The 18,603-nt window shown below is 38.5% G+C and overlaps 1 protein-coding gene across 3 annotated transcripts in view; it reads left to right on the plus strand.

The window, feature by feature from the left end:
- Spt7 overlaps positions 1-18,603 on the plus strand; it is a 124,846-nt gene that overhangs the window by 24,039 nt on the left and 82,204 nt on the right. For all 3 annotated transcript variants that reach the window (XM_067144125.2, XM_067144124.2, XM_067144127.2), the window contains exons 2-3: positions 650-822; positions 16,778-16,895. In XM_067144125.2, coding sequence (XP_067000226.1) covers positions 659-822; positions 16,778-16,895 — 282 coding nt within the window. In that variant the 5' untranslated portion in view covers positions 650-658. The remainder of the gene's footprint in view (positions 1-649; positions 823-16,777; positions 16,896-18,603) is intronic.

Consider the following 18,603-nt stretch of genomic DNA (forward strand, 5'->3'; position numbering starts at 1 on the left):
TGAGCTTGAATCAAGGTGTCGTAAAACTAATGCAGTGAGCTGGCGGTTGCGATCAACAGTATTCTGTAAGAAGGAAGTCAGCTCCCAGACTAAACTGTCTTTACATCGGTCTGTTTTCAGACCAACTTTGCTTTACGAGAGCGAAAGCTGGGTGGACTCAGGATATCTTATTCATAAGTTAGAAGTAACAGACATGAAAGTAGCAAGAATGATTGCTGGTACAAACAGGTGGGAACAATGGCAGGAGGCTACTCGGAATGAGGAGATAAAGGCTAATTTAGGAATGAACTCGATGGATGAAGCTGTAGCATAAACCGGCTTTGGTGGTGGGGTCATGTGAGGTGAATGGGGGAGGATAGGTTACCTAGGAGAATAATGCAGCCTGCTATGGAGGGTAAGAGAAGTTGAGGTAGACCAAGACGACGATGGTTAGACTCGGTTTCTAACGATTTAAAGATAAGAGGTATAGAACTAAATGAGGCCATAACACTAGTTGCAAATCGAGGATTGTGGCGACGTTTAGTAAATTCACAGAGGCTTGCAGACTGAACGCTGAAAGGCATAACAGTCTATAATGATAATGTATGTAATGTAATGTAATGTATGTATGTATGTGTATGCCCTTATACTTATTTGTGTTCTGTTTTAGATTATTCTGATGGAGGGAACTCGGAGACACTGGGGAGAATATGATCCTCCTGATAATGGGCCTGCGGAAGTGATATCATCAGAGCTGGCTGCTTCACTTATTCAGAAGGGCTTGAAACCTGTACCGCTTAAGCTTTACCAACCTTGTGGATATCAAGAACCTACTAAAATTGAGTAAGAACAGAATCTAATCTAGAATAAGATTTAGAAGATTGAGATTTTGTAATAGTCAGTAATATGGGGGGGGAACACACTTCATTATTTTTGAATCAAGAAAAAAGTAATATATTTCACATTCTCATTCTGGGTCGCTCTGCATTATGCTAAAAATACACACATTAATAATTCCAGTAAACATGTTCTTTATCCATAATGCCTACTACTCCTTCATAGGATTCCTACAGTGTAGGGTTGACTATATTGCATACTGTAATCATCATCATTTCCCTTGTAGGATAAATAGGACTCTTCCCCATTTTAGTTTCTGTTTCTACAACTCCTCATCCATCACTGTATTTCAATCCAGGTCCTATCCCCTTGTGCTGTTTTTAGCAAGATCCATTCATCCTAAACCAGGTCTTCCACAGTGTGTCCTTCCTTTAGTTTTTAATTCCTGTGGTTTGTTTTGTCATTGTTTCTTCATTCATCTGTTTGATATGTCTCCAGCATATTTATTTCTTAAATTTTCACCCTTTTATAACTTTATCTCCTGTAATATACAGTAAAACCTCTCTATAACGGACACCTTCGGGACAAAAAAATTTGTCCGTAATGAAGGGGTGTCTGCCCGAGAGGGGGTATGAAACCGGTACCATTAATTATAAGTTGGAACACAGTAACCCATGTATTGTGTGTGTTAAAAACTTTCGCAATTAATTGTATATAGTACTATGCTCACATGAGAAGGTTGTAGATGCGCTGCTGCAGCTGCGATGTATCAAAGAGACAAAAACACTTCTGTGGAAATCTCTGTTGAGTACACTGTACACTATTTTACAATATTCTCTCAAGAAAGATTTGCATCAAATAGGAAAAATGCAGTAGAATTGCATGCACATACTGCTTCTTGCCAAGATGAACAAAGAACTTTCATGGCACCATTCCAAAGTGCAAACTATCCACTGTCGTGTTCCACAATGGCACTAGGCAGAGTGTCCAGAAACTTAAGGACTGTACCATACATATAATCATATTATGCAGCATACATGTTTGGACATATTTTAAGGGCTTCTTTGTTGCATTACTTAGATTCCTTAATGAAAATGTTATTGGTTTTACATCCCACTAACTACTTTTATGGTTTTTGGAGGTGCTGAGGTGCCAGAATTTTGTCCTGCAGGAGTTCCTTTATGTACCAATATATCTACTAACATGAGGTTGACGTATTTGAACACCTTCAAAGACCACCTTATTGAGCTGGAATTGAACCTGCCAAGATGGGCTTAGAAGACCAAGGCTCTACTGCCTGAACCATTCAGCCCAGTGGGCGAGGAAAGCAATGGGAAACTACATCTCTCTAATTTCCCCAGTATGCCTCTTCAGTGATGCCTAGGTGGGCTTACCGGTACATAAAATAACTCTGCAGGATAACATTTTGGCACCTTGGTATCTCAAAAAATCATAACAGTAGATGAGTTAGTGGGAGGTAAAACAAATAACATTATATTATTATTACAATGAAAGATGCTGACACAACCATCGACAATGACCCGGTGTGTAGCATCTGGTAGGGGTCCCAGCTCAAGGTTATGAGCGAAGACCTCAATGGAATGTACAGCGGAGAAGATGGACTTTGGAACGGTGCAGATTGTGGAAGAGGCAGCCCAGTACTCGGGCAATAGTGTGAGTACTCTCTTCATCAGCATAGTTTGTTTCCCATGTTAGGGGTGGCTGCAAGGGCGTCTCTTCCACATGTAAGGGGTCACCTGAAAAATTTCTGGCAGTAACTCTAAAATAGGCAACCCCATCGTAACAGTAGCCTAAAAATGAGTGATGGTAAATATCAGCCTCGGAAAAGGTTAGGGTGAACCCTGCTAAAAGTGATGTGCAGTTCTTGTGCTGAAGGAACTGTGATGAGTGGACAATCAGCAGCCACTATTATGAAGGTGGGAATAATAAAAAAATTTATGACCCTGACATGAAAGTCAGAGGAGTTGACTGACTTTATGGAGAAAGAAAATGTTGCAATGATGGGACTGAGTGAGGTCAAGTGGAGGGGAAAAGGAGTAAAGAAGATACTTGAGTGGAGGAGGTGAGGCAAAGAATGGACTAGGAGTGATTGTTAACTAAATCCTGGATGAAAATGTGGATATGGTAGACTATATTAGTGATAGGATAATCAGAGTACGACTGAGGACGGAAGGAGGAGTGAAAGATTTCATCCAAGTTTATGCACCCCAAACTGGAAACAGTGAGGAAAATATAGAGGACACTCGAGGAAGTAATCTCCGATGTGGAAGTGATAGTCATGGGAGACCTCAGTGTGCAGGTTGGAAATTATAGAATTGGTAAAGAAGAAGTGATTGGGCCATTTGTATATGGACAAAGAAACAGCAAGGGAGATGAGTTGATTGATTTTTGTGAGAGTAATGGAATGATCGTGGGTAACACTTCGTTTAGAAGGAAGAATGGTAGAAAGATATGGCTGAGATGAAAGGAGGACAAAAACAGTTGTTGATTATTTTTTGGTTGAGATAAATTGTAAACTGTTAATGGATGTAACAGCACTACTAGGTAAGGCATTTGTTGGAGATCACAGAGTAGTGGTATCAAAATTTAAAATAGGTAAGATTTGGAGAGTAAACTAAATAAGACAGAAGAAAATAAAGAAGAAATTAAAAGATAAAATAACTCTGGAGAAATTTCAGGAGGAATTAAAACAGCATATTCCTATATCAGAAATAGAAAGTGTAGAAGAAGAATGGACCAAATGTACAAACGCATTTGTAAGCTGTGCAGAGAAGATTTGTGGCAGAACTTCGGCAAGAAGGAAGGAAAAGGAGACCACCTTGATGGAATGAAAAGGTGAAGAGGTTGTTAAACAAAGGAAGAAAGCATGGCAAGAATCAAATAGATATAGGAAAGGAGGAAGTAAGATTAAGTATCAGGAAATTAAAAGTAAGTGTAAGAAAGTGGTAAATGAGGAATAATGTTGGGAGAGATTCACACAAGTGTTAGGAAAGGATGTAAATGGTGGAAAAAAGATATATTGCACCTTTCCCCTGTCCCAGATGGCCTAGCTCAGCGGAGATGCTGTGTGGTGCATCCAAAAAACACTTATTTCTAACAAACTAATCATGCAAGATTGGGACAGGATCTAGAATACATATTCGTGAATGAGAACTCAGCGAGATAATGGAGGTAAAAGCATAATTTATTCTGTCTAAAACATAAAGTTCGAATTCAAACAAAAACTAAACCCCAATGAAAACTCTAAATTATATCCAACAAAGAAAATGTACAATGTAGACTTCGACACTAACAGTCATTCAAAGTATACGGGTCAAGAACCCGGGCATTTTAAAGTTCAATAACTTCAGAAGAGTGAAATCTACCTATTTGTAATGGACATTGAGATAAGTCTACTGTGATTAGCCCATAGGCAGCGATTAAGAACTGTCTCTTCCATGAATACATAATGATCAATTCAAATATTCGCCTAACTACACCAATTCCGAATTTGTCGGATAAAAACATAAAATAGAACATTTTTTAAATTTGTGTAATCAAGCTGTTATGGTTACATTGTGATGCTGTGACCAGGATCAGTGTAACCATGATGCCTTGATTATGATATAGATTTGATTCCCATAGGGAACCTGAAATATTTGTCCCAAATGAGTAAATTTATAATACCAGTATAAATGGTCTGTTATTGGACATTATAAATTTTCCAGCTAACTCTTTACTGGTTGCCAAATGAAGGGACAGCTTGATTACACAAATAGAAAAAATAATAATAATAAAGAATGATATTTTAAACACAGTAAAAGAAAAACTTAATATTCAAACCAAAGCATCGGAGCACAAAATGTAAACAAACAGGTTAGGAAACATGACAACTACAGAATGGATGTAGAAAGCAGCATGGAATCCTGAGAGGTAATTGAACGTAGCCTTTTATGAAGAAAGAAAATGTAGAGGATAATTGTCTTTGGATTACACACATTTATTTTAAGAAAAAGGAAACAAATCAAAACTCAAAACGGAAATATCTTTACAAACGCAAATTAAAAGGTTGTTAAGCATGCCTGTGGACATGTGCATAACGTTAAAAGAAATTTTATCATTTAATTTGAATTGAAAGAAAATTATCCAACAATACATGATAAAACGAGGGCTAATCCCAATCTACACAAATGTAGAAATAAAACCAAACATAGAGGTACAGAAAACTTGCATCACTACCTAAAGCACCTCAGGTAATGTGCATAGATTTTCAGTACTTATTTAAGGCGACACATATACGGGGAGGAAAACCCGAGGGATAATTACATTGTAAGTTACAAAGATAAGAAAAAAAAGTTATTGCCTCTGAAACAAAGGTATAAGATCTTAGGTGAAAAGCCAAGTCATTTCGACAAATTTAGCATTGAACATGAAACTTAAGGATGAACTCCTGCATAAGGAAAATAAATTAATACATTTAAATGAAGTTAAAACCGGAAAAAACGTAGAAACGGTGCTTACCCTGAGATCCGGTTTTCCCACGAGGGGACCGAAGGAGGAGCACGACAGCTGGCTGTGATGATCAGATGATTAAAGACCCAGATTCTACCTTGCCTCCACAGAAGGAGCAGGGAAAATTGAGAGACAGGAAATGATGCAACCACCGAAGAGAACCAATCAGAATATGGAATTCACCTTCAACTTTCACATTCACCAATTACATTAGCACTCATTTTTTCCAATCAAAAGTCTCTTCGTTCTTGCTGATAGATGTTTGAGAAAAGTTTTCGTTTACGCAACAGGAAACGTGCTTCCAGAACTGCACGTGTAGGTACATACTGTTTCACAAATTTTGACAACAAAACATACATCATCATTATAGACCGTTATGCCTTTCAGTGTTCAATCTGCAAGCCTCTGTGAATTTACTAAATGTTGCCACAATCCTCTATTTGCAACTAGTGCTGTGGCCTCGTGTAGTTCTATACCTCTTATCTTTAAATCATTAGAAACTGAGTCTAACCATTATCGTATTGGTCTCCCTCTACTTCTCTTACCCTCCATAAGAGAGTCCATTATTCTCCTGGGTAACTTATCCTCCTCCATTTGCCTTACATGACCCCACCACCGAAGCCGGTTTATGCATACAACTTCATCCATTGAGTTCATTCGTAACTTAGACTTCATCTCTTCATTCTGAGTACCCTCCTGACATTGTTTACACCAGTTTGTACCAGCAATCATTCTTGCTACTTTCATGTCTGTTACTTCTAACTAATTCATAAGATATTCTGAGCCACCCAGCTTTCACTCCCGTAAAGCAAAGTTTTGTCCGGGAGCTGACTTCATTCTTACAGAATAGTGGTGATGGCAACTGCAAGCTCACTGCATTAGCTTTACTGGACCTTGATTCAATCTCACTTACTATATTACCATTTCGGGAGAACACACATCCTAAATACTTGAAATGATCTACCTGTTCTAGCTTTGTATCACCAATGTGACATTCAATTCTGTTGAATTTCTTACCTACTGACATCAATTTAGTCTTCGAAAGGCTGATTTTCATACCATACTTACCACACCTATTTTCAAGTTCCAAGGTATTAGATTGCAGGCTTTCGGCACAATCTGCCTTTAAGACCATGACATCAACATAGGCAGAATTGCTTACTACATTTCCACCTAACCGAATCCCTCCCTGCCACTTCATACCTTTCAGCAGATGATCCATGTAAACTACGAACAACAAAGGTGAAAGATTACAGTCTTGTCTAACCCCTGTAAGTACCCTGAACCAAGAACTCATTCTGCCATAAATTCTCACTGCAGCCCAATTGTCAACATAAATGCCTTTGGTTGATTTTAATAATCTACCTTGATCCCATAGTCCCCCAGTATGGTGAACATCTTGTCCCTCGGTACCCTGTTATATGCTTTCTCTAGATCTACTAAACAAAAACATAACTGTCTTTTCCTCTCGTAGCATTTTTCAATTACCTGGGGCATACTGAAAATCTGATCCTGACAGCCCCTCGGTAGTCTGAAACCGCACTGGTTTTCATCCAACTTCCTCTCAACCACTGATCGCACCCTCCCTTCCAAGGTGCCAGTGAATGCTTTGCCTGGTATACTAAATCAATGAGATACCTCGATAGTTGTTGCAATCCTTCCTGTTCCCTTTCTTATAGATAGGTGCAATTACAGCTTTTGCCCAATCTGAACGTACCTTACCAATACTCCATACCTATTATTACTCTATGAAGCCATTTTATCCCTTCCTTCCCACTGTACTTCCCCCACTTCAGATCTAATTTCATCTATTCCTGCCGCTTTATGACAATGGAGTTTATTTACCACCTTTTCTACTTCCTCAAGCATAATTTAACCAACATCATTTTCCTCCTCCCCATGAGCTCGGTTGTTCACGACACCACCAGGAATATTTCCTTTTACATTGAGAAGATTTTCAAAATATTCCCTCCACCTGTCCAGTGGTTGCCTGGGATCTATTATGAGTTCATCGGAATTACCCAAAACACTGTTAATTTCCTTTTTCCCTCCCTTCCTAAGATTCTTTATTACTGTCCAGAAAGGTTTACCTGCTACTTGACCTAGACTTTTCAGGTTATTACCAAAATCTTCCTTCCCACAACTTCTTGTTGGATTTGACAATTATTTGTTTTGCTCCATTTCTTTCATCTACATACAATTCCTTGTCTGCCTCAGCCCTTGTTTGGAGCCATTTCTGATAAGCCTTCTTTTTACGTTTACAAGCTGCTTTCACTTCATCATTCCACCAAGATATTCGCTTTTTACTATCTTTACACACAGTTGTTCCTAGGCATTCCCCTGCTGTTTCTATTACAGCATCCCTGTATGCCACCCATTCTCTTTCTATATCCTGAACCTGCTTACTGTTCACTGTTCGGAACTTCTCACTAATCATATCCATGTACTTCTGTCTAATTTCATTGTCCTGGAGATTTTCTACCCTTATTCGTTTGCAGACAGATTTCACTTTCTCTGTCCTAGGCCTAGGGATAATTAGTTCATTACAGATCAGATAGTGGTCTGTTTCACCAAAAAATCCCCGAAAAACACTAACATTCCTAACCGATTTTCTGAATTAGAAGTTTGTTAAGATATAGTCTATTATGGATCTGGTACCCCTAGCCTCTCATGTGTAGTGGTAAATAGCCTTATGCTCGAAGAATTCATTTGTAACTGCTAAACCCATACTAGCACAGAAGTCCATCAAATGCTTCCCATTCCTGTTAGCTTCCATATCTTCCCCACATTTACCTATCACCCTTTTGTATCGTTCAGTTCTATTTCCAAATTTTGCATTGAAATCGCCCATTAACACTGTCCTATTGTTGATGACTACGATGTCACTCAATGCTTCATAAAACTTGTCAATTTCATCTTCATTTGCACTATCACATGGTGAATACACTGAGGCAATTCTCGTCCTAATTCCTCCAGCTGCCAAATCTACCCACATCATTTACTCGTTTATGTGCCTAACAAACTGTGTTGCATGCAGTAGTATTCCTGATGAACAGCTCTACCCCAGACTCTGCCCTTCCCTTTTTAACACCCGTCAAGTAGATTTTATAATCTCCTATCTCTTTCTCGTTATCTCTCCTTACCCGATTTTCACTTACTCCTAGAACATCCAGATGCATCCTCTTTGCTGACTCAGCCAGTTCTACTTTCTTTCTTTCTTTCTTTCTTTCTTCCATAAGCCCCATTAATATTGATAGCTCGCCATCAAATTCAATTTTGTTTGCCAAGTTCTTTCCAAAGAGTCCCTCGCCTGTCAAATGGGAGTGGGTGTCTGTTTGTCCCATAGTTCCGAGGCTTGCTTAAAATGTTCTGAGTTTAGTATATTCATGAAGCAGGATGCTACCCTACTTACACATTGTCCAAGTGAGGATCTCTCCTGTAACGGGTTAGGTACCACCAGTGGATTGTATAGTCCTAGCCACTTGAGCACAAGGATGGCCACTCCCATTCCGTAGCTACTGGTATCCTGACTCTCAGGACCACTTGCTAGGCCACTCAGCTGTTGCTCATGGTTCACGAAATAGGACGTGACTATAGTACTGCACACCCTGAACCATATGGCAACAAAAAAACTTAAATATTTTAATTCACAGATAAATTATAATTTTGATACAACACATACGGTAAAAGTGTTTTGAAAATAGAATTCCTCGAAGTCCAAAGGTGCAAACAAAATATAATCTTACACAACAAAAAAATAAAAAAATAAACAATAAATAAGAAATTTCAATCAATTCCCACTGCTGTCTTAATACTGCCACATTTTATATAAGAAGAACTGGCAATGCAACAGGTCTCCATTTTGCCACACCCTCAGTAGTAACCCAATCTTGCACCATGTTATTTTGTTCTCTTTCCTTACTTGAAAATAAAGTTACATGGGCGTAGATTTCATTCTACTGAGGAGATCATCACTGCCACAAGAGCAGCCATAAAGGATCACCTTGCCAGCAGTGGCAGAAAATATGGCTTCCGATTGAGGTAACGAAGTAAAATTCAGAAAACTCTTTCGTAAAATTACCAGTGTTTCGTCCCAGTGCAACGTGGGCTTATCAATTGTAAACTGCACCTTCCTAAAACACCGGCAGACGAGCAAGCCGGTAGTGAGACCATGCAGGCTATACATGTGATAAGCACATTGTAGTACCAGTTTGGTGGAGGGGAATATTTCTCCACTTGCTTTACGATTGAGTTTCCTGAATTATTTTTGTTACCTCAGTCAGAAGCCATATTTTTGATCATGCTAGCCTGGAAGGGCATATATAGCAAGTGGAGACATATTTCTTTCCTAGTACGTCGGCACTGCATTGTGCTTATCACATGTATAGCTTGCAGTGGTGTTGCTGCTGGCATACTGGCCGGCCAGTGTCTTTGGAGGATTTCATATTTTGGATGCACTTGTGAATGGTCGGCTGTTGAGAGTGCTCTTGCATTATCACACTGTAGTTAAAACCTATTGAAATTGTTTACTTTCGTGTGCGTGTGATCCATTCAGTGCTTTTTATATATTTGTGTTTAGCGCTTGTTGGTAGAAACTGGGAGTAGCGATATTCATTTTAATTTTATAACAAGTAGTTTAATTCAGTAGATTACATTTTTTAGGTTAAGTAGTCTAGCTAGCTGTACCTTGTTTCGAATTTAGGTTTAAGAAATATTTTAGGTAATAATATTAACTTAAAAAAAAATCTTAAATATCTGTAGGATTGTTGGTATAATACTTACAAAGGAGTTGTAACATCCGGAGCTTTTCCGGTATTTGGTGTAGATATCTGTTCAAACTCTCACAAAGGTAATAGTTTATTCAATTAAAAACACGATACACCAGTAAACTTCGATTTAGAAAGAAGTTAAAGATAATAACACGGTATTTCACTGGATAATTACTCAATAGTCTTCGGATTGTTGACGATTGTTTGCTGCATTTCGACAAGATCAGAGAGTACATGGCTGTTGTGTAAATAAATACAAGAATCAGCTGATTACTGTATTCCAATAATTTGTAGTTCTAAGTTCCTGGCATACTTTGTACTTTGCACCTTCATTTTTTCATTGAGTAAAAGTTAATAATCAAATTGCTATATCCCAATAATATTGCAGTTCAAGTTCCCAGCATAGTTTTGACAGAAATTATTGTAGACAACCTTTTCAGCATTTAAGGACACTTTTATTCTCTTTCCCACGTTGTAGGGAAAATAATAGTAATCCACCAGCTGTAAAAAATCATAAAACCACATTTCAGTTGAGAATTGTAGTATCGTCTCCATAAGACCTATCAGTGTCGGTGCGACGGGAAGCCACTAGCAAAAAAAAAAAAAAAAGTAGTGTAGATACGGTATATTTAGAGAGTATCCTGCCTGCTATATTCTTGTGTATCTTTTGTGTTTATCTATTAGAGAAAATAGGATAAAATAGTACTAATAATAATGTCTACGTATTTAGCTTTGTTGGTAATCTTTGAGTAGTTCTTTCAAACTTGCAATTTTCATTTCTTTTGTGCTTAGTAGTAACATATTGTAATTAGGATATGTCTGAACATTGTTTAAAATTATTGTAGTGTATTATAGTATAATATCTTATTAGAAATGAATGTGCTTATTCTATTGTTGTAAAATATTTGTGTGGTATAGTAGCGGTATCTGTAGGAACTTTCTTACTAGGATAGGCTTAACTGAAGTTTAGAATTGTGTAATTCTTGTGTATCCCTTTTGGTATTCAGTAATTAACAGCATGTTTTTATCCTGTTAGGGTGTTGTAGGATAAAAATAGAGTACCACTAACTAGTATTGTGGTGTAGTAGTATATTAATTACCTTATTATCGTGTGATCTTTGTGTACTATCCTAGAAATATTTCTTTCCTTCAATTTTTTCTTTTGCACATAATAAGTTATTTCATTATTATTTTTATTTTCATTTTTCCATAAAGAATGACTAAGGGGTGCAAGTGTAGGAACTCAGAATGTGGCCAGGCATTAAGGAGTATGAGGGGGGAGTTGGAGAGTTTAAAGGAGATAATTAATATTCTCTCAGAAGATAGGAAAGAAGGTATGCCTCCCTCAAACAATGTACAGGACACAGTAGGTGTAAAAGAGGGATGGGAAGGAAAGGGGGGGGGGGGGTAATGTAGAAGACAGGTGGTCTAATGTTCTAAAGGGAAGGAGATTGCAGGCTAAGGGCTCTATTCAGGATCAGAATTCAGGACAGGTGTGTGTGAGAAATCAGTACTAGTCACTGCAGGTAGGACAACAGAGGGAAGATGAGGAACAGGAAACTGTTGCTGAGAAGTGTGGAAGTAGGAGGAAGGGAAAAGGTAGAAAAGGGAAATGCAGAGTAGAGGATAGGATAAGACAGGTGGAACAGAGTCATGGGAGGGAGAAAAAAGAGGAGGAAATAGCTTCTGCAGTTGCCAGGAAAGATAGGGCTGACCAGGAGGGGAGGAATTCAAATGAGGTGGGTAGGGTTGAGGCTTTGGTCATGGGGGGGTTCCTTTGTTAGACATGTGGGGAAAGTGTGTGGAGGAAAGGGAACCAGGGTAGACTGTTATCCATGAATTAGGTTGAGGCAGATTTTGAGGAAAGTAGAAAAGAAAGAGGAGGGGTAGGAGAAGGTGGTAGTGTTTCACGTTGGTACAATAACGTAAGGCAAGTAGGTATAAGAACCAACATAGTTGAGATGTGTGGGGTCTGCTAAATGCAGCACGGCTGAAGTTTAAGGAAGCGGAGATTGTTATTAGTGGAATACTGTGTAGGAGGGATACTGAATGGAAGGTGAGTGGGGATTTAAATGATACTATGGAGTGGGTATGTGGGAAACTGGGATTGAGATTGTTAGAATCTGATGGGTGGGTAGGAGATAGGGATCTGCGCTCAGGTGGCCTTCACTTAAACCGCAGTGGGACGTATAAGTTAGGAAATTTGTTTAGAAGGGTTATAGGGAGGTGATTTCAGCGAAACGGTGTGGTGTAGGGAGCGGTGATAAGCATGCAGGGATCTGGAAATCAAGTAGGGATGTTACTGTTGAACTGTAGAAGTATTGTAAAGAAAGGAATAGAACTAAGTAATTTAATAGATATATACTTACCAGATATTGTAATAGGAGTTGAATCATAACTGAGAAATGAATAATGGATGCAGAAATTTTCTCACGCAACTGGAGTGTGTATCGTAGAGATAGGATAAGAATGGTAGGAGGGGGAGTATTCATTTTGGTCACAGAAATATTTGTAAGCTACGAAAAAGTTAAAAGATGACAAACATGAAATTCTAGGCATAAGGCTCATTTCTAAAGATAATAGGCAACTTGATGTCTTTGGAGTGTACAGACCGGGAAAGGCTAGCGCTGACGCTGATTCAAAATTATTTGATAAGATAATCAGCTATGTGGGAAACAACTTGGAAAGGAATGTTATTGTAGCTGGAGATTTGAATTTACCAAATGTCAGTTGGGATGGTAATGCGAACGACAGGAAGCATGACCAACAAATGACAAATAATTTAATATGGGAAGGACAGCTGATTCAGAAAGTGATGGAACCACCTGGAGGGAAGAATATTCTGGACATGGTGCTGATAAAACCAGATGAGCTCTATAGAGAAACCAAAGTAACAGATGGCATTAGTGATCATGAACCTGTTTTTGTTGTAGTCGGAAATAAATGTGATAGAAAGGAAAGTCTTAAAAGTAGGACTATTAAGGGAGTGCCATATGGCTGATAAAGCAAGCATGAGGGAGTTTTCAAAAAGTCGGTGGAAAACGGTAAATAAAAATGTAAACAGACTCTGGAATTGGTTTAAAGCAGTTTTTGAGGAATGTGAAAACAGGTTTGGACCTGTAAAGGTGGTAAAGAGTGGTAAAGACCCACCTTATTATAACAGAGATTTAGAGAGACTAAGAAGGAGGTGTAGTTTGGAAAGAAGTGGAGTTAGAAATGGTTGTGGAAGTAAGGAGAAATTGAAGGAACTTGCTAGGAAATTGAATCTAGCAAAGAAGTCAGCTAAGGATAACATGATGGCAAGCTTAATTGGCAGTCATACAAATTTTTTTGAAAAATGGAAGGGTATGAATAGGTCCTTTAAGGCAGAAACAGGTTCCAAGAAGGACATTCCAAGAATCATTAATGAACAAGGGGATTGTGTATTTGAGGATCTTCAAAAGGCAGAAGTATTCAGTCAGCAGTATGTAAAGATTGTTGGTTATAAGGACAATATCCAGATAGAGGAGACTAATGCTGAAGAAGTATTAAAATTTACATATGATAACAATGTCATTTACAATAAATTACAAAAGTTGAAAACTAGAATAGCAGCTAGAATTGATAAGATTTCTGGGGATATACTGAAGACAATGGGTTGGGATATAGTAACATATCTGAAGTACTTATGTCTGTGTCTGTTAGGTCATCAGCCCAGAGGCTGGTTGGATCCTCAAATAGCACCACCAAAGGTTATGCGGTTATAAGGAAACCGCAAAAACCAATGGCAGCACCAAAATGAGGCGTACTAAGCAAGACGAGGAGTGAGGTAGTTTGCCATTGCTTTCCTCACTGGGTCAGAAAGTGCTATTGCAGCACGACTGACCCTATGAGCAATACCTTTCATAACACTCAGATGCACTAGTCGTGCTCTGAATGTCATTACTCAGCACCACCCATACCCCAGCAGCTTCCATATTATCACAGCCATGGATGAGACTGGGACTTCGGTGGAAGCTACACTTTACTCTGGCCTGTGCCAAGAGACGGATACAAAAGTACTGTATCCATCAAGAAATGGCAGCAGGCAAGAAATACTTATATGATTATTGTTTGTATGAAGGAGCTATACCAAATGAATGGAGAGTTAATGTAGTAGCCCCTGTGTATAAAAGAAGTGGTGATAGACATAAAGCTGAAAATTACAGGCCAGTAAGTTTGACATGCATTGCATATAAACTCTGGAAAAGCATACTTTCTGTTTATATTAGACATGTTTGCGAAATTAATAACTGGTTTGACACAAGGCAGTTCAGGTTCAGGAAAAGTTATTCCACTGAAGCTCAACTGTAGGATTCCAGCAAGATATAGCAGATATTTTGGATTCAGGAGGTCAAATGGACTGTATCACAATTGAACTGTCTAAAGCATTTGATAGGGTGGATCATGGGGGACTACTGAAGAAAAATGAGTGCAACTGGACTAGACAAAAGATAATTAGAGTAGGCAAAGCTTTATCTGATCCTGTAATAATTAAGAGGAGAATTCCTCAAGGCAGTATTAATGGACCTTTTTATTTTCTTATATATATGTAGATATATAAATGATATGAATAAAGAAGTGGAATCAGAGATAAGGCTTTTTACAGATGATATTCTGTATAGAGTATTAAATAAGTACAAGATTGTGAGCAACTGCAACATGACCTTGATGATGTTGTGAGATGGGCAGCAGGCAATGGTATGATGATAAACGGGGTTAAAAGTCAAGTTGCGAATTTCACAAATAGGAAAAGTCCTCTCGGTTTTAATTACTGCGTTAATGGGGTGAAAGTTCCTTGTGGGGTTCACTCTAAGTACCTAGGTGTTAATATAAGGAAACATCTTCATTGGGGTAATCACATAAATGGGATTGTTAATAAAGGGTACAGATCTCTGCATATGGTATGAGGGTGTTTAGGGGTTGTAGTAGTGATGTAAAGGAGGGCTCATATAAGTCTCCAGTAAGACCCCAACTAGAGCATGGTTCCAGTGTACGGGACTCTCACCAGGATTACTTGATTCAAGAACTGGAAAAAAAAAAAATCAGAAGAAAAGGAGCTTGATTTGTTCTGGGTGATTTCCGACAAAAAAGTAGCGTAACAAACTTGTTGCAAAGTTTGCGTTGGGAAGACTTGGGAGAAAGAAGACGAGCTGCTCGATTGAGTGATATATTCCAAGCTGTCGGTGGAGAGATGGCATGGAATGACATTAGTAGACAAATTAGTTTGAGTGGTGTCTTTTAAAGTAGGATAGATCAAATATGAAGATGTAGTTGGAATTCAAGAGGGCAAATTGAGGGGAAATGCTCGTTTATAGGAAGGGGAGACAGGGATTGGAATAACTTACGAAGGGAGATGTTCTATAAATTTCCAATTTCTTTGAAGTCATTTAAGAAAAGTCTAGGAAAACTACAGATAGGGAATCTGTCACCTGGGTGACTGTCCTAAATGCAGCTCAGTATTGACTGATTGATTGATTGATTGATTGATTGATTGATTGATTGATTGATTGATTGATTGATTGATTGGGAAGGTGGGCTATCCAACTCATGAGCCCATGCCACACTGGCGAAAACACTGGTAAGTTTACTATTGAGTTTCCTGAATTAAAAAAAAAAAAATGTATTAGCAATGTTTTCAATGGCTATACCAACATCAACAGATGGCCATACCAGCTGACTATTTTGAGGGATGATATTGAGCTATGGAAGTGTATGCCATGTTGAGTAACTGCCTACATCTAGGTGCCAGTTCATGAACTTATTGAGTGTGATGGTGAATAGTCTACTGAGCGAGTGGCTGCGTGGTTTAGGTCACGTAGTTGTCAGCTTGCATTCGGGTGATAGTGGGTTCGAATCCTATTGTCGGCAACCCCAAAGATGATTTTCAGTGGTTTCCCATTTTCACATCAGGCAAATGCTTGGGCTCTACCTTAAGGCCACAGTGGCTTCCTTCCCACTCCTATTCCATTGTCGCCTTAAAACCTATCTGTGTCGGTGTGATGTAAAGCAAATTGAAAAATATAAGCGCATGGGCATGCTGTACAATAATTAAATAAATAAAGAACTGGGTAATGATGGTTACCTTTATTTAAGAATGTTAGTAAACTTCCTTGACTGCTGTCATTTCTTGGTGGATGCAGTACATTTGCATCCATCACTTGGCACAGACCAGAGTAAAGTGTAGCTTCCACCGAAGTCCCAGTCTCATCCATGGCTGTGACTACAGTATATGGAAGCTGCTGGGGTATGGGTGGTGCTAAGTAATGACATTCGGAGTACGACTAGTACGTTTGTGTGTTATGCATGGTGTTGCTCATAGGGTTAATCGTGTTGCAGTAGCACTTTCTGTCCCAGTGGGGAAAGCAATGGCAAACTACCTCACTCCTCATCTTGCCTAGTATGTCTCATTTTGGTGCTCTTATTGGTTTTTGCGGTTTCCTTATAACCACATAACCATTGGTGGTGCTATTTGAGGATCCAACCTGCCTCTGGGCTGATGACCTAACACAGTAAACTTCCTTCTTCTTTTCTGTCAGTTATTAATATGATCTGAAATGCAGTTAATGCTATATAGGATTTTAATACTGATTTAGTATATAAGCATCAAAATATTTAAATCATGAATCAAATCTCACTTTAACCTTGCTTTATGTTTGAAGGTTGCCAGCTGAATGCAGTGCCATGGATGACACAGTCTTACACACAATCAAATTATTACAGTATGAGAAGAAGATGACTGCTTTAATTAATCACATACAGCCACAGATGAGGAAAATTGTATGTAATTCTCTAACACCACTCACGTAGATAGAATTATCATAATTTTTTTTTCATATATATTGGATGTTCTTGTTTTTGCAAGTTCAATGAGTACCTAAGAGATTATCCCCTATGTACAATATCTTCTGTCTGAAAGTGATGCTTCCAGCCTTGCTTTGGGTAAAGTGAAGTTCTGGGCACCGAGATTTCAGTAATGAGATCATAGATATAGAGGTTTATAAATAGGTAGGGAATTGCAAAGCTCTTTCCTATTGGAAGGCTTGTCAGACGACGGAACGACTATGGGCTTGCTAGTTGCGAAAGACTTCTACTGATACTGCTGATGGTACCACCACAGATGTAGTTATTTTATGTGAGGTTTTGAGGTTGTCATAAAGTTTTGGCTTGGAGAAATGTGCTCCATGTTCATTTTTGTGTTAGCAGTACTTCATTGAGTTTAATGACTGAAACCATTCAGTTGAAAAATACTTGTGGAATTTTGAATGATGTCACCTATACATTAGAAGAAACGGTTATATCATGAACTGCTTGACAACAAAAGAGTCTCACTGGAATGCCTACAAAACAGCCAAAGGGAAGTGAAGATAATTGTGATAACAACAAAAGCTGCTCAGTACACAAAACATTACAGGAACTCGACACACATGAAAAATAAAGTTAATTCAATTTCCAACATTTCTACGGCAACAACCACAAAATGGTAATTGCTGTTAGATTGGAAAAAAAGGTGAGAGAATGTTGTTGGAACTACTTTGATAAGATCTTGACTGAGAAATTTCCCCACCCACCAATTCCAAACATCAGCACTGTGAAAGGACCCACTGAACAAACCATTGTTGCCAAAGTGAAGACTGCTTTGGAATGAATAAAGCCACTGGTCCAGATGACATTGTGGCAGAGCTGTGGTGCTCTCAAAGCAAGGATGCAGCAAGCTGTATAACATTGCTGTTCAAACAGATTATTATAGAAGAATGAATGCGGATTGATTGGCAACAGAGCCTCGGTGTACCCATATTCAAAAGGAAAGGAAGTCCACCCGAGTGTGTTCTTTACTGCCTAGTCTGACCTTAAAGCCATGCTGTGAAGATTTTCAAACTTTTTTTCATTAATCTCATTTAAATTGTGAGATGTTGCACTGTATCCTGTCCTAAAATCCAACTAACTCAAGGTATAGTGCGTGGTGATCCGGGGTTTGAGGACGACGAAATAATAAGCTAATTACTAAACATACAAGTGTATGGACAGGAAATACGACTACATAGTTACGGAATAAGAACTCCGGTTAACTGGTAAAATGTATTTATTTACTCAAAACATAAATTTGGTTCATCCTAAAATGCAAAAATAAAAATAGAAGAGTAGGAAAAACAGACTCGTGGTCACAAAATGTGTGTTATGCACATCCTCAAAGTTAACATTCTAATAACAAACTCTCTACAACAAAACGGGTGTCGACCCGTGAATATCAAACATGAATTAAATACAAATGAAATTCTGGAAATTTAAGTGACGTTACATCGTTAGTGACTGGATATGCAGCACCGATAAGATCCTAAGTCGTTGCCCGGAGGCTGCAATAGCTAATACCATCCTTATTATGCCTTAATAATGATATCTGTCTATACCTATTTACATTGATCAACATGTTGATCACAATGAAATAAATACACACTTGTCTAGGGCTGCACTACTAACTCCCATCCAA

Source organism: Anabrus simplex, chromosome 3, assembly GCF_040414725.1.
Source record: "Anabrus simplex isolate iqAnaSimp1 chromosome 3, ASM4041472v1, whole genome shotgun sequence".
Classification (NCBI taxonomy): Eukaryota; Metazoa; Arthropoda; class Insecta; order Orthoptera; family Tettigoniidae; genus Anabrus; species Anabrus simplex.